Consider the following 23510-nt stretch of genomic DNA (forward strand, 5'->3'; position numbering starts at 1 on the left):
GCTGCAGCAAAATAACCGGGAGGGAGGGGGGTGACGAACAACTTGTGTACCTTGATACAGCAGGAGTGGAAGCCGTTTATTGTAGGACAGGAGCGGTATTTATACATTTTACACAGCTTATCTAATTATCATAAAATAGATACAGCAGTCAACCAATAAGGAATCTCCACACTTAATGGCTCGCTTTTGTTACTTCACAAACCACTCCCTCTGGCATTTTGCCAGGCACCATGCAGACTTGTTTACAGACTCTAACAGTTCTCTGGCAAAATACCAGGTGCCATCCTGACTTGTTTACAGACCTTAACACCCAGGAATCTCCTTTGGGGTCCACTCATGTGATGTGGGCTCCTGATCTTAGTTCCTTACATTGCTTGTGGTCCCCACAGTTCCTGTTCTCTAATTTAGTCTCTAAACTGTATCTCTCTCACCCCTGCCCTTTCTACTTTCCATTCAGGAATCTCTCTCTCCAGAGGTCCTGGGGGCTGAGCACAGTCTGCATGACTGTTGTGGAGAGATGTTTTGTATAGGGCACTTTAGGACTTAGCATTGAGAGCTGGGGGCCAGCCAAGTAGCAGCAAGCACTGGGCTGGGTTGGTGGCCTGGGGATGGGGAGGGTTGGGGTGTTGGGCCCGTGTCCTAAGATAGGAGTTACCCCAAATAAAGATGGCAAATGGGGTATCTGAAATTTCTTTTCTTTGCTCTCCATTTTATTCTGTAATTCCCAGGAAAAGCTTAGCTTCACTTTCTTATAATACCACTCATTGCAGTTAGTTTCTAAGTTATAATTTTTCTGCTGGTCACATTAAATGTAATGTTCTGGTTGCAACTGCATGCCTAGCCATAGTTGTGAATTATCATTCAGATTTGGGAACAAAGAGTTTCTTCTGAAATTCAGGAATGATAGTGAAATTTTTTCAATTTCTTTAAGAAATTTCAAAATTTCCACATTAATAGAAATATATTTTTTCAACGAAGTTGAGATACTATTTCTGTTTTGCTCTGAGTTCATCAAACTTCCCCTACATTAAGCTAAGAAAGCTGAAATAATGATCAAGAGTGATAAACTGGATTTAGGAATTGTGTGGAGCCATAAATGTCATTATGAAGGATAAATCCAAATTTCATTCTTTCCAGAGTAGAATAGCTGTGGAGATTAAGAGAATCTTTTGAGGTAGCTATAATTTCAGCACAGTGGTTGACTCACATTATGTAAAATAAAATGCTATAATTCATTGAAAAGTAGCCTTACTGATATGCATATTCATGACTTAAGTGATAAAGTAATTTTCATATGAGAGACATTATTCTCTTTAGAAACTGGGTCATGTACAATTCATTCAAACTTTGTTGCACAAAAAGGACAACATGTATCCTTGCAAGTTGCTTATTCACCATCATTTTATTCTCCCCATCTCTGGGAGTGGAATGGTTACTTATCTTGCTGTGCTGATATGAGAGTTGATTTAAAATAGCATGTATAAAAATCCCTCAGGACAATTCTGAAGACAAAGTAAAAATACAAAAAAAATCATTAAGTTAATTTTCATGATTTTTATTGCTTCATGGTGATTTCTACCTTTAGAAATGCTAAGGCCCATAGGGAAAGACTGCTTATTAGAACCGTGGCAGAATGTGAAGTAATACTGAATTTTATATGTATATTTGTCCTTTCCAGTCCATTCTAAGACATTATATTTATATTAATATAATGCATAATTATTGAATGATAAAATTATGCTTCAATTTATATGATTACATTAAATGATGTAAGTCATATTTTTTATTATGTTCTGAATTTTCTATAATGTATTCATTAGCAAATTCCTTGCATCTTTTCTTAGTATAAGGTAGAAGAAGGGGAATAATAAAGAAATATATCATCAATAAAATGAGGAAATCATAATGGGAACTATGATTAAGGAATTGAATGATTTTTCATATAAGATATTAATTCTTATAAAGGAAGAGTTATTGTGTCAGAGGCCAACAGAGACAGTTCACAGATAGTCTAATTAATGTTTCAGATGCAACTGGATCAAATCTTTAAAAGACTAAATTAAAGCAGTCATTTTCATAGAGGAAATCGTAAGTTGCAGAACAGGGCCCTCATACTGAGTCTCTGACTACCAACTGATGATGATTTTCATCTCTGATGCTGATTGGTTCTTCAACACTAAGATTACCAAATCTAACATCAAACAAATGAACACCTTGGTTATTATTATTTGGGATGCAGGTGATAAGGGCCATTGTTCTCACTGAGTGGCACTTGCCTGATCCTCTGTCATCCATCCTCTCCTGCTCTCCAGCATGGTGTGTCTGTTGCTTCCCAGATGCTCCTGTATGGCAGCTCTGACTGTGATACTGATGCTGCTGAGCCCTCCTGTGGGTTTGTCCAGGGACACCCGCCGTAAGTGCACACCTTGGGTGCTGAGCTGAAATTGGGGGAAGGGGGAAGGATGGGACTTTCACACTTTGTCCAGGCAAAATCCTTCAAAAATGTGTGAGTTTTCTCTGTAACTGCTTATCTTTATCACATGAGTCTCAAATTACACACTCTCTCTCTCTCACACACACACACACACACATACACATGCACACAAGCCCAGATGCTGTCCTCTCTAGGAGACCTGTGCAGAGGCCCTCTGTATACACCATTTCTTCCCAGCTCCCTGAAGTGGAACCTCTCTAGCATCACATCATATTTCCTCAGAGACTTGAGGAGACTTAGAAATAACGATGCTTTAAAAATTCCCCTATAGCACTTCCCTTTATTGTGTTCAATTATGCCAGAAACAAGGAAGAAAGAATTCTCTGAAAATTTTTATGGGAGTCTAAGGGAATTGGAAGGGTTTCTGTTGGAGGATCCTGTGTTATGTCCTCACCAGCATCCATGAGGTTGCCACCTCTGTCTCAAGTGTGAGGACATAACAAGAGGTATCCTCCATTATCTTCTCTTTCTTCCCAAACTTCAGTGTTTATGAAGTATAAACATTCAGCACTGAATCCCTGTGCTGCAGATGCTCCAAGGAAAGTTAGAGTTAATGCTCTCTCTTTCTCCTGTGGAAAGCACCCTGAAACTCAAGCAGAGCACTTAGACCTTGGAATAAACCTGTAGTTAATGAGCATCTTCTGAAAAAAATAGGTTAGTACTCTTTAAGATTCTTTTAACTTTTTCTTTTCTTCTTTCCTTCCTTCTTTCCTTAGACAAGTTTTCACTATGTTACACAGGCGGGCTGAACACATGGGCTGAGACTATCCTCCTTTCTCAACCTCCCAAGTGGCTAGGATTACAGGCGTGGGCCTCCATGACTGGTTTTTGATTCTGTTTTGAATCTTTCTACACCATCAGTTTCCCCTACACCTCCCATGTCTCTGAATTGAGCCTACAGGAAGGAATTCAACAGTATAATATAAAGTATATGACATTCTATTTTTGAAAGTCAAGAGTACTCAAAAATCATAAGTTTCATATGGTTCAAATTATAATTCTGACCAGGGGTACAGGGAGTGTGAAGGTTGTTATTGTCTCATGGGATGAGAGTCAGTAAGTAAAGGGAACTCATTGATCTACTGGAGTTTTCCCCCAAATTGTTACCTACATTGTACCCTCCATTATCCTTAATTAGCCATGTCTGGTTACCCTATTCTTTCCCCAGAGATGTCATTATCTTAGTCTGCTTTGTACTTCTATGACAGAAAACCTAAGAATGTCTATTTGATGAAGGCAGAAATTTATTACTTATAGATCTGGAGACTAGGAAGTCTAATATCAAGGGATTTTAGTTGAGGTGTGCCTGCTTTCTATATCATCCCAAGGAGCAAAGAGGAAAACAAATGTGCATGAGAGCATGAGAGAGAGATTTCTTTTTATAACAAATGCAAATTCATGATAATAAATCCACTCCCATGAAAAAGTTCATTCATCCATTCTTTAGGACAATTCCCTCATGACCTAATCACTTCTTAAACGTTCCATCTCTCAACACTTTTCATTTGTGCATAGTGTTATTGTGCATGAACTTTTTAAGAGAGGTATTCATACCATAACATTCATCCCTGGTCCCGCAAATTCATCTCCTTCTCCCATATAAACTTTATTTATACCATACCGGTCACCCCCAAACACTTAACTTATTGCACTATCAACTCAAAAGTCCAAAGTCCAGAGTCTCATTAGTTCAGATATGGGCCAGATTCATGCCAGGATTCATACTGAGCAAATTTCCCTCCAGCTCTGAAGCCTCTGAAGCCTCTTTCCAAAAGATAATCATGAGACAGGCCTGGAATAGGTATTCTCATTCCAAAAAGGAGAAGTAGGCAAGATGAAGGTGTTAACTGGTCCCAATGTGGAAAACAGCATTAATTCTAAATTCTGGAGAAAAATCTTTGACTCCATGTCCCACATGATACCCTGGGTGGAGTGGCCCCCCAGGGCCTCGGGCAGCCATGCCCCCTTGGCTTTGCTGGGCTTAATGTGTCCAGAAGCTCTTATGATGCAGTCTAGTGCCTAAGCCTTCCCAGGATTGAATTTCCCACGTTTCTGTGGTCTCAAGGGCTATACTACATTACCTTAATGAGGACTCTGTGGTGGCCTCTACTCTATGATTCCTCTGGTTCATACTGTAGTGGGGGATCTCTGTTTTAGTTCTGTTCATGCAACATGCCTTTTCCTGAGTCCCCAAGCTGTCCAGTGAATCCTTTTAAATCTAGTTTAAGACCATCATGGCTCTGCAGTTCTTGTACTCAGGGCACCGGCAAAATTATCATCACACTAATGCAGCAAACTAAAGCTTGCACTGTCTGGAGTGCTAGGTAAAAACCACATCCAAACTCACTTGAACCTTGGATTGGGAGGATAAGGGGCACTCTGCTGGAACTCACAGAGCAGAGTCCCAAAGCAGTAAAAGCTGAGGTCCCATGGGCACTTCTCTGAAAACCTTGCCTTCAGGTCTTAGCTGGACTAGAAAGCTTCTGAAATGATTCAGAGTCATTCTGCTATGGTCTCAATGACTCAAACCTGGTTTCATTCTATCCATGTTAATCTCTTTAGCAAAATGTGGCTTGGCCACACCCTTGTATTCTCTCCTGAACATGCTTTTTATTATTTACATGACCTTACTGGGAATTTTCCAAATATTTCCATTTTGTTTCTCATTTAATTATCAATTGTCGTTTTAAATCATTTGTCTTCTCTCACTATAGTATAAGCAGCCAAAAGAATTTATTGCTTGAATATTGCTTCTGGCATCCTAATTCATTCATCTAAAGTCCTGCTTTCCACAGAGTCTAGGATATGAACATCATCCCAACAAGCTCCTTGCCACTGTATTATACTCCAGTTTCCAACACCTTGTTCCTCATGTCCATCTGAAACCTCATGAGCATAGTCCTAATTTGTATTTCTAACAAGGTTCTAATCACAGTAAGTCTAGTAATCCCTGTCAATCAAAATTCATTTAAAACAGGCTCAAGAGAAAAGAAGAGGCTTCATCTAAAAAACAAACAAAAAAAAAAATAGCAAGTTTGCAAACCAGGGAGTCAAAATGAACATGTACTGCAAAGTAACAAAGAGAGGGAGGGGTTAACTTATAGAGGAATTTCCAGCCCAAGTTCTTACTGTGGTCCACTTCATGCAAATGAGGGTTGCAACTGTGCCCATTCCTGATTGGTTCATATTTACACATAGCTATAGATCATTGTTCATTGGTAAAATCAGGCAGCAACATGAGAATCCCAAAATATGTTTGTCTTGGCAATTGAAACAAGGGCAGTAGGTCCATAATGTTCAGGTTGTGATTCTCCCCAGAACAGACTATGTGTATGACACCCAGTCAAAAAATGACTGCAAGATTTCTTCCTGAATTCAAGCCCAATTATTCATCTGAGATCCTCCTTGGAAATTCAGCCTTTCTTAAAGGAAACATTCCCCACCCCTTGATGGAAACTTTTTAACAGACAGAATTTTGATTGAATATAGCAGTTATGTCCTACCATGGTGCCAGAGTTATTTGTAACCTGCACTTGGTCAAGCCTGTCCTATTTCTGGATCCAGATGGCTGAGAAGTGACCAAATGAAAAATTGGAGCCATATACTAATGAGAGGCATCCTGATAGATATTTGGCATATCTAAATCCAAGTCTCTTGGCTATATTTGGTTCCATTTTCTAGCTGGAGAGAGCCCAGAATGTTTAGGCTGATTTAATATGGTTTTGGTGGGGTTCTCTTATATGCATCAGTTAAAATAGGATAAATATTTTTGAGAGAGGGGAAGCAAATATTTGACTTCAATATGAAGAGAATAATTTAAAACTGTTGGGTAGAACCCAAGAGGGAGTCAATGTCAAATGATACTGAAGTGAAAATATCTGAAAATTAGAAGTTTAACCAGCTAAGGGGACTTTTGATGGTATTCCTTTTAGGGTCTTAGCCAATTGTAAGGTTTGGAAGTTTCCAAATCAACCTGTCTAGAAGTATTTATACAAGTACAGCATAAGATACGTGATACAGCCCAGACACCACTCTTTGCAGCAAAGAGGTAATTTAATGCAACATGGTTACCCAAATCTACAAAGGGGAAATCTAACTATCTCCATTGGGCTTACTGAGATGAGCGGAAGAATACGTGGTTCTCCTGAGTGCAGGAAAAGTTTTTGATGATAGTGACAACTTCTGGCCAGGATCCCAATATTCTTCTGTATCTTGCCAATCTCTTGGGATGAAACCCACCTGGTAAACCACACTCTTGAAATGTTCACTGCTGTCATCCTCATAATCCAACAGGTTGTCATCATGGTGATCTCTTGTAATAGTAGAAGTTCCCTTTACTCCAGAATAAAGACCTTAAGTATGTGAATGGTGGTATAAATTGTCCTAAAAGAAAAGTTTCTCCTGTTTCCAAGTCCTGGTACACTTATAGGTCCAAGAAGCATCTTTTTGCCCAGGAACAAAAAGATCCTTTGGGGGTACACACAGTGCCATTTAAATTATTTAAATTAAGAAAAAATTGGTATCAAAATAGGTTCTATTGTCATGGTTAACTAAAAAGAACCAATATAAATAAATAAACAAATTATAAGAATTGTTTGGAAGAGAGTAAAATATGGAATTATACCATGGTTTATTAATATTGTGTTTACAATTGTTAATACTGATCTTCCTGTTCAGTATTTTTCTATAAAAAGCCCAACATTAGTCTTAGTCACACCAAATAGTGGAGGTATTGTTACAGATATTCATAAGATAAAATAAAGAGTGGGATTTGGGCAGAGTAGACAAGAATAGATTGTTTCATTTATTCCAAACAGGTATCCTTTCAGGATCAGAGCATTACTTACCCACTTTGTGAATCATTTGAAACTGCAGGCATGTTAAATTAGGAGAATATATTTGTACATGAATAAATATTGATTTTTTTCTATTTTTTAAATTTATTTATTTTTATTGGTTGTTCAAAACATTACAAAGCTCTTGACATATCATCTTTCATACATTTGATTCAAGTGGGTTATAAACTCCCATTTTTACCCCAAATACAGATTGCAGAATCACATCGGTTACACATCCACGTTTTTACATAATGCCATATTAGTGACTGTTGTATTCTGCTACCTTTCCTATCCCCTACTATCCCCCTCCCCTCCCCTCCCATCTTCTTTCTCTAACCCATCTGCTGTAGTTCAATTCTCTCCCTTGTTTTTTTCCCCTTTCCCCTCACAACCTCTTATATGTAATTTTGTGTGACAATGAGGTTCTCCTTCCATTTCCATGCAATTTCCCTTCTCTCTCCCTTTCCCTCCCACCACTCATCTCTGTTTAATGTTAATCTTTTCCTCATGCTCTTCCTCCCTACTCTGTGCTTGGTTGCTCTCCTTATATCAAAGAAGACATTTTGCATTTTCCCTTTTGGGAGAAAGAGATATGGGACTGATATATTTCCAGAAAATCCATCTCCAAATCACATATGGGTGTGGATGGAAAGAGTGAGAAACAGTAAGTGCACAAGAGAGAACCTAAGTTGATGGAAACGAGAAGGGATTTGGAACTTCTGTACATTTGTTAGTACTCCCCACCAACTGGATAAATTCAGAAACTATAAAATGGGAATGTAAAAGTGTGTTGGAATTAAGGACGGATAGATTCAGCCTCAATGTCAACCAGAGCTCTGACTAACTTATCCCCAAGTTTAATATCTAATTCCATTAGTTTGTTGGTTTTAAGTAGGGGGAATATTCTCTGAATGTCCCTGGAACAGCACTAATTTTGTTGAATAGAAGCCTCATGAGAGTTTATTGTAACCACTGTTTGTATTTAAGACAGTCCTATTAAAAATTACCTGTAAGCACCAAAAAAGGCAACATTGATCGGAGATGCAGGGGTGTTTGGGTGACCCTCTATGCTTGTGGTCATTAGAGAGCCTTTAGTTGGGTGGTTCTCTCCTGGAAATCTAAGGCTCTGTAACTCTAGATTCTTTTTCTAGGTTCTTTGACAGCTAGGTAGCCAGGGAAGCTATTTCATGGGTACAGTCTGCTGCCCAACTGAGATAATGTTTGATTCAGGTGCTGAGAGTCTCAAGAAAGTTTAGCTACAAAGATCAAGTTAAATAAGCTTGTTGAAAGATTTGTATTATGATTTAGGTATGAGATGTCCCCCTAAAACTCATATCTGTGAGACAATGCAAGTATAGAGATGAAATGATTGGATTTCTACCTAATCAGTGCATAAATAAATAATCCCTTGACAGGGATTAACTGGATGGTAACTGTAGGCAGGTAGGTTGTGGCTGAAGGAGGTGGGTCCCTGGGCCACACCTTTGGGTATATATTTTGTCCTTGTTGAGCAAAGCTCTCTCAACTTCCCGGTGCCATGTCCCTAGTTGCTTTCCTCTGCCACATCCTTCTGCCATGATATTCTGCTCACCTCAAGCCCTGAAGAATGGGGTGAGCCTTCTATGGACTGAGACCACTGAAACCATGAGATCCAAATAAAAAAGTAAATAAATAAACTTTTCCTCCTCTATAATTGTTTTTGTCAGGTCTTCTTGTGACAGCAGCATAAAAAGAAAAAAAAAATCTGACTAAAACAGTTTATCAAATCTATTATAATAATCAAGAACTGACATGTCCTTTTTTGAGTGCAATTTTAATGGTTTTGCAATGCACCTGGTGGGGGCAAAATCAAAGGAGTGGCCCTTATTAGGCTGTTGCTGTTCTTTGTGTCTTGTCAGTTCCTAGTCTGTCAGCTACTTAAGAAACACTTAGGGGACTTTCCCATCCACAGCTGACACACATGCTTGGCCATGTGGATACATTGGTAAAGATCTAAAAATCCAGGTTAGTAAGTGCTAGTGATCAGGCTAAAACATCAGTCAAGGTCAAGAGAATGGTTTGGGGGTTTAGAAAATCTTTGACTTTGGCTAAAATTTCTAATTTAGTCTCAGGAGTGTAGGCAACATATCTGCTTCCATTTCCTGTCATTTAAATGTTAAAGGGGGCTCCTAGGGAAGGACTAGAGGAATAGAAGTGGGAAGCATGGGGAGGTGAAGAAGGGAGGTTCAGGGAGTGTGGAAGGGGGAGTGAGGGGAGTGGTAGATGGAGGGAAAGAGGCAGATGATGGACAGGAAGAGTCAGTGGTGGCAGCATTTGCCATGGAGGCACCCTTAATGTGATTTCTGTTATTGCAAGTACTAGTCACTTACTCTAATTTACTGGTCTCTTCCTTTAATTTGGAATTATTAACCTTGAGAAAGGTAGCAAAAGATTATTGGGCTCATTTAGAAATTGTGAAATACCAATAAAAGAACATGCTTCCTTTGAAAGGCTCGGTATTGTCTCTGTTGTAATTAAGTCAGCACATAGACACATTTTAGAGTTGTGAAAGTCCCAGGCAACGTTTGTGTTATCTTGAGTTTTCTGGTTCCAGAGATTTAGTCAGCTATAATTTCCTGAACCATAAATATTAGCTAAAAAGCCAGATGGAAAACCAGGAGTGATCTTATCAACAGAAAAAGGTAAGAACTTGGGCTTCTTATTTTGTACTCACCTAATGAGGCCTATCAGATGAAATTAAACTTAATAAAATTATTCCTTGTACTTCAAATCCTCTTTTCACTATGTAGTTCTTCCAACTCTAAGCAGTAAAAAGAATAAATGCATTCTACTATCTAATTAGGTGTGGAAGAGATATAGTGTGTCATAAAAATAAAAAAGTGTTGGCAGTTAAACCCCTTCTTACTTTCCAGAATCTTCACAATGATCAATTCCTGAAAACTTGAGTTTGTTCTTTTAGAACAAAATTACTTTTCTGAGCACCTGCTATGTACTGGGCTCTCTTCAGGACTCAGAGAATTCTATTTCAATAACATGGAAAGGCCCTGACTCTCTTGATCTTATCTAATGATAAAGGAGAAGCTTAATAAAGAAGAAAACTTCACAGAGTAATAAGTGCTCTGGAAAAAAAGACATCGGGGTGATGGGACAGAGAAACAGGATTCATCCACTTCAGCTCAAGTGTCTAGGGGACCCTCCCAAAGAAGGGGACATTTAGCTGAGAAGAGAAGAAGCCTGTCAAGTGATTACCTATAGGACCAGTGTTCCAAGGAGAGGGAACAGGGGAAAGGCTAAATTGTGGGAAGACATGTGCTGTGTTTGAGGGCTAGAGTGGCTGAAGTATGGTGAGCAAGGTGTGCCCTTGGGGAAAGCAGGAGGCACAGGATGGGGAGGATAGGACAGGAAGTGAGCAGCCCTTTCATGTTACATCCTGATGGCCAGGGAGAAATTCCAGTTTTATTTAAACAGATATGAAAAGCCACAGAGAGGTTTAAGGAGATTTAATTTAAATTTCTTTTTAAAAATAATTGCAGCTCCCATGAAGAGATGGTATTGTTGGCGCTTACACATGGAAGTAGGGAAACTGCTTAGGAGCACAGTGGAATTCTCCAGGGAAAGCAAGCTTGTGGCTTCATGGAGTGCAGTTGTGGTGAAGACTGTGATGAAGGTCAAGTGGACAGTCTGGGGTAAATTGTAGCATAAGTTCTTAATGGTTCAAAGAAGGACCACAGGGTAGGAAATCCAGCTTGATCCTAGGATTTTGTCTTAATGGTGGTGCTACCTACCTACTGAGATAGGGAAGACTGATATTAGACAGGATTTCAAGTGCAGGGTTAGAATAAAGGTTTTATTCAAGTTAAGCCTGACATGACTTTTTTGGATTTTATGTGGAGCTACCAAGAAGTTAGTAGAAGGTAAGACACTGCAGTTCAGGATGGGACCTAGGCTAGAGGGATATTTTTTAGTGTCATGAACACATGTTCTCTGTTAATATTCCAGAAACATGGAAGAGGTTACATGGGGAGAGAGATTGTGGGTAGAAAACAAGGAGACAGGGCTACCAACTGGCACCAGCAGGAGGACCAGTGATGTTGTAGGGATATGACGCATGGAAGTCAAGGAAAGTAGACTTTTCTAAATGGGAGAGAGTGGCCAGTGGGATGAGACACCAGAGGAAGTAAAGGGACAACATGACAGAGAAGCAAGCTCTGGATGGGTTGGACTTGACCTTTGCAGTCAGTAGAGAATCCAAGGTGGAAACTGGATTTGGCTTTTTGAAGAGAGAGTTGGAGCTGAACACATGAGGCTGGAGTAGAGATGACTGTTCCCAGTGGCTGGTCTCAGGGAAGGATTGTGTTCTGGTACCTTGGAGTTAGCTAGACCTAAAGCAACAGAGTGAAGATTCCAAATGGAAGTGAGAGGACTTGAGAACCAGACAGAGATGGTCAGTCTTTAGCAAAGAAGCAGTGGAGGTCTCTTGTGCAGCACTGACTGGTTATGAAAAAAAATAAAGTACTTGCACTGCCAATTTTTGTTAGCAATTGTATGATAATTGCCAGTTATCATACTACCTATGAGAATGGATTGATGAACAACACAATCTGGTTTCTGTCGTTATGGAGTCTTATAGCATTTTGCAGGCCTACTATACATTTTATCATGTCATTCCAGTAACTATTCCATCATATATAGAGCAATTAAAACTCTGTAATATATAATATGGAGTATCTATGGAATCTAAAACTCACGTGTGTAAGTAACTTGACCAGTATCACATAGTTAGTGCTAAAACCCAGATTACACTGCAAATCAGTCTATGCAGAAGACCCCTCTCCTCTGCCTCAGCACATTTATCATATGTTGGGTTCATACATGCTGCATTACTATAAATACACCAAGTTTCTGCCCTCACATGCTCAAAGTGGTGATTAGTGATAAAATTGATAAAAAGCAATTGCCAAGTCATGTTGAAGGTATTGGTTGTTTTATAAAGTTAAAAATACAAAGGTCTATGAGTTTGCCTTCATGGGGGCTATAAAAACTAAATGGTAATAAATATTATATCACGTGACCAGCACTGGGGAGAATTTCTAGTTAATGTCACACTTAACAGTACTTCTGTAAGGAATGTGTCATTAAAAATCCATTTTAGAGGTAAAGATAAAGGTTAATAGATGTTAAAAATTGACCCAAGTGGAAAATGCATTTTGAGATTCGGATTTTCTGATTCTAGAGACTGAGTTTTCAATCACCATTAATGAACAGTGCTTAAGTGGGGTCTGGAGTATTGATAAAGTTTCTCATGTTTGTATGGACCTAAATATGTCTTAGGATGGGGGAAAATTCAAACACCAAAAATTATCATTTGTATAAGAAATTTTAATTCATTTTGCATTTGTAATTGAAAAGTTTGACATGGGTTCATATTATGTGCAGGCGCTCATGAGCATGTGTTGATGAAAACAAAGAATTTTTAACTCCATTTCATCTTCTTTGGCTAGAGTTTCCAGATAAAATACAGGATGCTCAGTTAAGCATGGATTTCATATAAATAATAATAATTGAACTGAGCAAATATAAACTGACCATTCGTATTTGCTAACCTTGCCAACCCTAAGTTGGGCACATGATCACACAGACACAATGAGAACATGAACTAACAGTGTTAACCACAGTTAACAGTGATATGGACAGGTGACAGTGAACAGAATTTCACTGTTTTACCTTTATTATTTGTCAAGAAGGTACTTAGAGAATTTGTGAGTATAGAGAATTTTTTGCATAGACCTGTGTGATCCTGAATTCACTCTTATATACTGTCATTCTCCAAAGCAAAAGAAGCTCTGTGAAAGTCACTACTCCAAGTCTAGAAATCTACTCATTTCTTGTAAACTGTTTACATGAGCTTAACAACTTCTCAGTTTCTCTCTTTCATGAGGACTTGATTATAAACCTGAGACTACTATGTCTGGCCAGACCTGGTAATTTTAGGAGTATTGGCATCTGGAGATTGAAAGTTAGAAAACAAGCCATTGAAACAATTAATAGGAATGAAATGTATTGGCTATTGTGGGCAAGTAGTGGACCAGTGGCAGAGACAATAGGGGAGAAGATGATATGAAGGATCAGTTAATATGGCTTGTGACTGGTTCACAAGGCAAAGAAATCTGCTAAATGATTGCAAGTTTAATTTTTGAGTAACTGCAGTATTATATTTGTAAACCAATATATATTTCAATTTATATATGTATATATATATATATATCAGTTTCAGTTATATGTATTTACATATAAATTTTACATATATACATGTGTAATTTATACACACACACATCTTCTATACTTAAAAGAAAATGAAAGGACTAAAAATTCAGTTATAAACTTGAATTAAATTAGCAGTTTCTACATAAAACTTGTGCACTAACTACCCTGTGATGATAATATGTTACAGTGAGAGACAACAAATTTAATCATTACAATGAGGAAGAGGAAGTTTACAAGAAGGCTGATTAATATGGTTGAAAGCTATATTGAAATCTTTTGTTGAAAAGTTGTCTGAAAATAATAGACTGGATTTATGAATTTTGAGGTTACTTTTAATCCTTAAATAAAATGGAGAGTTACATGGAAGTTTGACAGAAAGCAGAAAATATGAACTTAATTGTATTCAAGGAAGTTATTTAAAATTTTTTATTGACATATATTTATAATCAAATCAGTGTAAAACATTTCTTTCTCTGGAAGCACTAATTATTCTTATGTGTTCGCAATTTTATATTCTTCTATTCATTTTTAAATCTATCATAAATTGTTTTGACCTTACGGTGCTATAGAAAAACCAGAACTAATTCCTAAATATGTCATAGATTCTTTTAATCAATGATTACTGTACTGTACTATAGGAAAACCAGAATTAACTCATTCTCTCCAATTGTTTTGGGGCCCCTTGCTGAACTTCCTTCTACATGCTTTTTTGACCACTCTTCAATTCCACTCTTCTTGACTTATTAGTTTCCACCAATGGGTAGAACATGTGGTATTTGTTTTTCTGTGTATGGCTTATTTCCCTTCATACAATGAACTCTGGTTCCATGCAGGTTACTGAAAATGATAGGATTTCATTCTTTTTAAAGATTGAGTAATATTCCATTGTGTATATATTCTATATTTTCTTTATCTATTCATTCACTGGTGGGCATCTAGGTTGATTTCATATTTTGGCTACTGTGAATAGTACTGCTATATGAGGGTAAGGATCTTTTTGATAAAGTAATTTCATCCCCTTTAAATGTGTATCTACATTAGTGGGGTTCCTGGATCATATAGTAGTCCTAATTTTAGTTTTTTGAGGAATCTCCACTCTGGTTTCCATAATGGCTGTACTGTTTACTTTCCCACCAACAGAGTCTAAGAGTTTCCCTTTGTCCACATTCTCTCCAGCATTTGTTATCTTTTGTCCTTTTGATTGTAGCCATTCTAACTGGGGCAATCGTGGTTTCCATTTGCATTTCCCTGATGATTAGTGACACTGGGATTTTTTATATACTTATTGGCCATTTCTATGTCTTCTTTTGAGAAATGTCTATTTAGTTGTTTATCCCATTTTAAATTTGTATTATTAGGGTTTTATGACTTTGGGTTTTTCTTTTTCTTTTCTTTTTGGTCTTCATGTTTTTTTGAATTCCTTATGTATTCTAGATATTAATCCTTTATCAGATAAATAGTTTGCCAATGTTTTCTCCTCTTTTATCGGTTGTCTCTTACTTTTATTGATTATTTTCTTTACTGTTCAAAAGCTTCTTAGTTTGATATAATCCCATTTCTCTATTTTTATTCTTGTTGCTTTTGCCTTTGGTATCCTATGCTACACCAATGTCCTGAAGTTTTTCCTCTATGTTTTCTTGTAGCAATGTCATAGTTTCAGGCATTACATTTAGGTTTTTGACCCATCTTGAGTTGATTTCTGTGTACAGTGAGAAGAAGGAATCTATTTTCATTCATATATATATGAATGAAAATAGATTCCTTTAATGAAAATAGATTCCTTCTATTTTTTATATAATAGATTTATATAATTTTGCCAGCACTGTTTACTGAAGACAAAGTCTTTTCTCCACTGTATGTTCTTGGCATCTTGTTGAAAAAAAATTAGTTGGTTCTCTGAATGTAGATTAATATCTGTTCTCTCTACTCTGTTCCATTAGTTAATGTGTCTATTTTTATGCCAGTAGCTTTTTGTTTGTTTGTTTGTTTGTTTGTTTTGTTTTGTTGGTTTTTTTTAAATGGGGGTTACAATAAATCCATATACGTGTTTTGAAGTCAGGGTTAGTGAATTCCTGTAGTTTTGGTTTTGGTTGTTATTTTTGTTCAGGATCACTTTGGGTATTCTGGGTCTTTTGTGGTTCCATATAAATTCTAGGGCTTTTAAAAAAATTTCCATGAAGAGAGTCTTTGGTATTTTATGAAAAGTACCTTGAATCTATAGATTGCTTTGGGTAGTATCAATTTAATGATACAGATTCTTCTGATCCATGAACAAGGATAGCTTTACTTTTTTGTATGCTCTCTATAATTTCTTTTGTCAGTTTTGTAATTGTCATAGAACCCTTTTACTTCCTTGATTATATTTATTCCTAAATATTAGTCTTCATAGCTATTTTGAGTGGGCTTGCTTAATCAAGCTCATTTTTGGTATACAAAATGCTAATGTTTAGCTAGGCACAGTAGTGTAGGCCTGCAATCCCATCTACCAAAAAGACTGAGGCAGGAGAATTGCAAGTTTGAGGGCAGTCTAGGCCAATCTCAAAACAGAAAGGGCTGGGATTATAGTTCAGTGTACAGTGCTTGCCTAGCATGTGAAAGGCCCTTGTTTTAATCTCCAGTACTAAAATCAATGAGTCAATCAATCAATCATTCAATCAATCTACTGTTTCTTACATATGGATTTTGTATCCTGCAACTTGAGTGAATTTATTTATCAGTTCTAACAACTTTGTCATAGACTATTTAGGTTTTTCTATGTATAAAATCATGTCATATGCAAAAATTAATCATTTAACTTCTTTCTTTCCAATTTGAATGTCCTTTTTAAAAAAATTTCTATTGCTAAATTGCTTTTGCAATAATATATTAAATTAGAGTGGTTGATCTTGTTCCTGATCTTAGAAGAAATGGTTTCAACCTTTCCCCATTTGGTCTGATTTTGCTTTGGGTTCTCCAAATATAGCCTTTAGTATTTTGAGGTTTGTTTCTTCTCTACTTAATTTGTTGAGAGTTTTCCTCAGGAAGGGATGCTGAATCTTATCAAATTCTCTTTCCATCTATTCAAATGATTATGTGGATTCTTCCCTTCATTCTGTTCATATGTTTTATCATAATTATTGATTTGTGAATATTGAACCCTAATGTTATGGTTTAGATATGAGGTGTCTCTCAAAGCTCATGTGTGAGACAATACTAGAATATTCAGAGGTGAAATGATTGGGTTATGAAAGCCCTAACCTAATTGGTGCATTAATCCACTTGAATGGATTGTGCATTAATCCACTTGAATGGATTAACTGGGTGGTAACTCTAGGCAGGTCGAGTATGGCTGGAGGAGATAGGATACTGGGGCTACCTTTGGGTATATATTTTGTCTCTGGTGAGCAGAACTCTCTTGGTTTCCTGGTTGACATATCTCAAGCTGATTTCCTCCACCATGCCCTTCTGCCATGATGTTCTGCCTCACCTGGGGATCAGAGCAATGAAGTCAGCCATCTGTAGACTGATTCTTCTGAAACCATGAGCAACAAATAAGCCTTTCCTCCTATAGAATTGTTCTTGTTAGGTCGTTTGCTCACAATTGGTGAAAAAGTTGATAGAACACCTGGGATGAATTCACTTAATAATGATGTTTGATATTTTTACATGCTGTTAAATTTAGTTTGCTAGTATTTTATTGCATTTATGTTCATTAGATATCCAAGTCTATAGTTTCTCTCTCTCATATCATTGTCTACTTTTGGTATCAGGATAATGCTGGCCTCATAAAAAGTGTTTGACATTTTCTTACATTTCCACTTTTTGTAATAGTTTAAGAATTGGACTTAGTTTTTTCAAAAGTTTTGCAGGATTCAACAGTAAAACTATTAGATCCTGTACATTTTTTTAGATGGGAGACTTTTATCTCATTAAATCTTATTACTCAGTATTGGTCTGTTTAGATTTTCCACGTATTCTGATTCAATTTTAGTAGATTATATATGTTCATGAATTTAAGCATATCTTCTAGGTTTTCTATTTATAATTGTTCATAGTAGTTTCTTTAGATGCTTTATAATTCTGCCTCTTTTATTTCTGATTTTATTTATTTGATAATTTCCTCATTTTTCTTGTTTTGTCTAGTTGGAGGTTTATCAATTTTATTTATCCTTTCAAAACACCAGCTCTTTGTTTCTTTGATCTTTTGTATTATTATTTAATTTTGATCATATTTACTTTTATTTTATTTCTTTCCTTCTACTGATTTGAGGTTTGGTTTGTTCTTGGTTTTCTAAGTCCATGAGCTTCAGTGTTAGGTTATTTGAGATCTTTCTTTTTTTTTTTTCTTATGTATGCACGTAGTGCAATAATCTTCCCTCTCAGTACTGCTTTTGCTGCATCCCATAGATTACATTGTCATTTTCATTTGTTTCTAGAAATTTTTTACTTTCCTTTTAATTTCTTCAGTTTCCCATTGATCATTTAGGAGCATGTTATTCAATTTCCATGTATTTTTATAATTTTCATTTTTCTTCTTGTTATTGATTTGTAGATTTACTCTGCAATGGCCTGAGAAGATATATGACATGATTTCAATTATTCTAAATTTATTGAGGCTTGATTCATAGACTAGCAAAGAATCTATCCTGGAGAATGTTCCAGAGGCTGATGAGAATAATCCATACTCTAGTACTATTGGATGAAATGTTCTGTAAACGATTTGTAGGTCCATTTGCCCTATAGTATGGTTCAAATCAGATGTTTCATTGTTTATTTTCTGTCTGGATGATTGAGGAGAGTGGGGATATTGAATATCCCAACTGTTAATGTATTAGAATCAATATCTCCATTTAGATTTCATGTGGGATTCCATGTTAGATGCATATACATTTGCAATCTTCTTGCCCAATCGATCTTTTTATTAATGCATAAAGACTTTCTTTGTCTAGTTTTACAGCTTTTGGCTTAAAGTCTGCTTTACTTATTCACTATTGGTTTTCATTTCTGTGATATATCTGATATATCTTTTCATAACCCTTCACTTTTAGTCCATGTGCATCTTCACCAGTGAAGAAAGTTTCTTGTAGGTAGCATATAATTAGGCTTTCCTCTAAATTGATTCAGCCAGTCTGTGTCTTTTGATTGAAGGATTTAATCACACTCAAGGTTATTGTTGATAGATACGACTTCTTGATGTTACCTCATTAATTGCATTTTGTTTGTTTTGTATTTTTGTTGTTGTTTTCTCTTTCACATATCTTATTTATTTTGTGATTTGGTGGTTCTATGTCTTACTAAGGTTTGATTCTCTTTAACTTTCATGGATCTGTTTTTCTAGTGAATTTATATATATTTATGTTTTCCTAATGGAAGTTAGCATTCTTTAGTTTTTTATATATGACTCCCTTAGATATTCCTTGAAGGACTGGTCTGGTGGTGATGAGTTCCCTCAGTTTCTACTCATTTGAGAAAGATTATATTTCTTCATTTTTAAAGGATAATTTTGTTTAGTGTAGTAATATGGGTCAACAGGTTTGTTTTGCTTTGTTTCTTTCAGTACTTTGAATATTCCATCTTATTCTACTCTGACCAATAAAGTTTCTGTTGAGAAATCTTCTATAAGTCTAATAGGCATTATCTCATATGTAATTTGATGCTTTGCTGTTATCATTTTTAAGATTCTCTCTCTACCTCATACATTTTTGATGGTCAGGGGCAGTACTAAGGATTGAATCTAGGGGTGCTTAACTACTGAGCCACATCCCCAGCCCTTTTTGTATTTTATTTAGAGATAGAGTCTCACTAAGTTGCCTAGGACCTCACTAAGTTGCTGAGGCTAGCCTTGAACTCACCGTCTTCTTTCCTCAACCTCCTAAACTGCTGGGATTACAGGCATGTGCCAGCTTATCTAGCAGTGCCTCATACTTTTACTATAATATGCCCTGGTGAAGATCTAGTCTGGTTTAATCTAGTTGGGGTTCATTGAGGTTATAGCTGAATGTTCATATTTGGAAAGTTTGGGGCTATTATTTTATGAAAAATATTTTCAAAATCTATGTTTTCTTTTTTTTGTAATTCCCATAGTGTAAATATTTGTTTGCTTTATGGTGTCATATGATTCTCATAGACTTTCTTACTTAGAATGTTGTCTTCTTTCTAGGGATGTACACACCAGCCATAATCCTCCCTCTCTGTCAGAGAGGTGATTTTAAAATTGCCATTTATTTTGTTCTTTTTGTTAGATTGCCTTTTTGACTCTCCATGGTGCTTAAGTTTCCCATTACTGATTTCTATGGTTCTCTCTCAATCGCTCTCCTTGAAATACAATTTTTTCTTTATTGAACTGGTCTATCTGTAGCAGAGGCACACACACAGGTCAACTGTATTCTGATATATTGGCTATTATCTATCCAGGGTTTTTAAAATGAAGTGTAGATAGTTGTTGAACATTAAAACATGTAGATTTTCAAATTTCTAAAACTTGCTCTTGGCTTGTCATTAAGTGTATGACTATGGAAAAGTGACATAACCTGTCTATGTTTTAGTAACTTCAATTGTAAAATAAGGATGATGATATCTACTTTACAGAGTTGTTTTGAGGATTAACAGAGATGATATGTGTAAAGCATTAGGAACAGTGCCTGCCACACTGCACTTACGTCCATGCCAGTTATTATCATTCTATCCATCCATAGGTCCCAGGGACACTGTGTCCAAAGCAGTTCTCAAATCCCATCTGTGTACCAGGTTACTTCCCTTGTCCTAGATATTGTCATCTTCTACTTGGATTATTCAAGTAGAAGCCTCCAAACTCATCTCTTCACTTCCCCTTTGCCCTTTTCTGTATCAAAATCATCCTTTATTCTGTCATCAATCAGCAGTGTCTCAAAGCATATACAGAGCCACATTTCCATTTCTGAAATTCTTAGAGTTAGATGTGCTTTAGAAATTGGGGTTTGGGATTTTAGAATGTTAATAATCCATTTCCAATTAATTAAAGAATACTCTCTGTGGGACAAAGGGCAATGACCTGTAATTAAACACACCAATATTTCCACATCCCAATCTATATACAACAATGATTATGGCATAAAGATGATAAATACTATTCTAGTTACTTTTTTTAAGAAAATGTGAAGCAATCTTCAAACTATGATTCACATTAAGCTAAATAAATAGCCATGTTAATAAATAAGTTAATAAATAACCATGCCTGTTATATATGGTGTTATGTCTAGGCTCAGAAACCTAGAAATGAAATCATTTCATGATTTCAGTGAAAACGATTCACAAGAGAGAAAGCAGCACTCTTCGTGTTACCATTTGAAGACTCTTTCCAGTGACTCACTTGTGTCTATAAGGAAACTCTTCAAGAAACCACAATTATCTCTGGTTTCATGGTGGATGTTTGGGGCTACTAGCTAACTGGTCCCCTATTCTCATCATATCACTTTTGTGAAACTTCACCTGTGGCTCTCACTGTCCCCACTACCATGCTTCCACCACTCAGGTTATGCCCCAAAATGCTCAGTTTTGTTTCATTTTTGTGTCAGCTTACTTTGGCTTATTTGGATTTTTATCTTGTAAACTTTTATCATACATGATATTCATATGATTTCCTTCCCTTTAAATATTGATATATGGGAGTAGAAGGGGGTCTTTCCAGAGGTAGAAGAGACCTTTATCCAGACCTTTCAGGCTCTTGACAACATCACAGAAAAAAACTTAATAACATAACAGGTTTCAGCAAGGAGAGGAAGAATTTTATTAGAAAATCAAAGGTGAAAGTATACATTTCCAGAGAAGGATATGGGCAATCTCAAAAGCAAGATACATAGTCAGAGCTTAAGGTAGGGTTTGTTTTTATTAGGGTAACAATTAGGTAGAATATGTATGACCGAATGGTGCTGGATTTCCCTCACGGCTGGGGAATACTGAGCAAGATCATGCTTCCCCATTAGGGTTCTGGTCTGGTATGTAGGTTTCAGCTGATGGCCGTGTCTCCTGGTCACTCAGGTGATCAGTCAAACCTTAGCCCCAACCCTCATGAGATTAATAGAATATTTTTTATTGAGGTCATGTTCCTGTTCCACTATATTTCAGAAAGTTTTGGGGAACTGAGACATTACAAATTAATTTATAGGATGTTAAGTAGGCTCATACATTCTGACCCTTTATATTCTTAGGTCCCTATTGTCCTGTTCAGGAACCATTAACAAGTTGCCCATTTCACATTTCAACAGGAATGTTTCTCCTCTAGATATTCAGTTTTCTGTCTGTATTCTTAAACTCATATCTCAAAATGGCATTATAGTTGACAAAATCTTCATCTGCTAGTTCATTTGCAATTATAGGCACAGTCCCTAGTCTGTGACAAACATTTATTAAGGTTGATTTTTCATTTATTAACTTCATAATAAACTTTAGTAACTGACTTCCTTCAGAAAGCTGTGGATTCTAAGCCTCTTTAGGCTGCATTAAACACAGAGTTCAAAAACCATTCCTGCCTCCTGTTTTTAAATACTAAATAAGTATCATTAAAGCATAAATGTATCATTTTAAATTTTGAGTAGCACATTATAGTTATATATAATAATGGGGTTAATTTTGACATAATCATACGTACATGGAATATAGTTTGCTCCACTGCAGTCCCCAGTACTTCCCTTTTACCTCCTCTCCTCCTTCCCCTGATCCTCTTCTCTACTCTACTTATCTTCCTTCTATTTATTTACATTTTTTTAAATTAGTGCTTTATAGACATACATAGAGGTGAAATTCACTGTGGTATAGTCATATGTGTACATAGCATAATTCAGTCAGTTTTGTTCTGTTGCATTCCTCCCTTTTGCCATCCCTCTCTCCCTCCCTGTCAGTCCCCTTCCTCCACTTGCTCTACTGCTGTCCCTTCTATTTACATGGGATGTCACCTTACTTCTTTTTTAAAGATATATTAGTCATAATATTTCAATACAGGTATAATACTGGGAAGATTAAAAATCCTAACTTCAATTTTTGCAAGAAGTTTAGGAATATAGTATATACTGCAGTTTTGCAGATAATAAAATTTTACAATTTTCTGATAGCTCAATAGTCTATAAAAAAAGTTTAAGCCATGGATACAAAGTGGCTGTTGAACCAGTTAGAAAATTTCTGTTTGTCTATTTTCTTTTCTTTTTTTTAATAATGCAGAAATAAAATATACCTTTCAAACTTCCTGGATTTGAGCTTTTTTCAGTCACTGCCCATTTTGCTTGAGGTAAGCATTATCACATGCAAGGATAGTTTGGTTAGAATCTGTAATAGGTTTAATACTCTCTTGTTGGGCATTATGAATGGTTTTAGGGATGTGATTCTAGTATTTGGTTATTTTTTCCAGCCAAACAAATTTGTTCATTGCCAAGGCTTATGTTTAATTGGACATTTTTCCATGTAGTTCAAAGCTGCTTCATAATGTCCATTGGCTTTTCAACTAGGGGATTTTCAGGTGCTTTACACCACTAATGCTCACCTAGGGACGGTTTTACATCCAACACCTCACTGCCAGGCCCCACCAGGAGACATGTGAGAAATTACCTGAATCAAAATGTCAGTGGTGCCCAGGCAAGGTGGCACATACCTATAATCCCAGCAGCTCAGGAGGATAAGGAAAGAGGGCCACAAGTCTCAGCAGCTGCCTGCGCTGATGAGAGGAGCTGGGTTCAAAAGAGCTGGCTGCAACATTAAACTAAGAAAACAGCAAAGAAACCATGCAACACATGAATGTGAGTTTCTAAGAAGGAGGGCTCTGTAATCTTCAGGATCAGCTCCCTGCTGGACAGCGCTGGAAAGAGAGCAAGAGAGACAGCACGCCCTGAACCTCTTAGGGAAAAAACATTCAATAGAGTATTCCACCCAAATAACACAAGAGATAGCAGGGTTTCAAAAGATGGAGT

General features: G+C 36.6%; 1 protein-coding gene across 1 annotated transcript in view; it reads left to right on the forward strand.

The window, feature by feature from the left end:
* The first annotated feature begins 2313 nt into the window (after positions 1-2313).
* Positions 2314-23510, forward strand: part of LOC143400735 (HLA class II histocompatibility antigen, DRB1 beta chain-like) — a 30373-nt gene continuing 9176 nt past the window's right edge. The window contains exon 1 of the mRNA XM_076857738.1: positions 2314-2413. Coding sequence (XP_076713853.1) covers positions 2314-2413 — 100 coding nt within the window. The remainder of the gene's footprint in view (positions 2414-23510) is intronic.

This window comes from Callospermophilus lateralis, chromosome 6 (genome assembly GCF_048772815.1).
Source record: "Callospermophilus lateralis isolate mCalLat2 chromosome 6, mCalLat2.hap1, whole genome shotgun sequence".
Taxonomy (NCBI): domain Eukaryota; kingdom Metazoa; phylum Chordata; class Mammalia; order Rodentia; family Sciuridae; genus Callospermophilus; species Callospermophilus lateralis.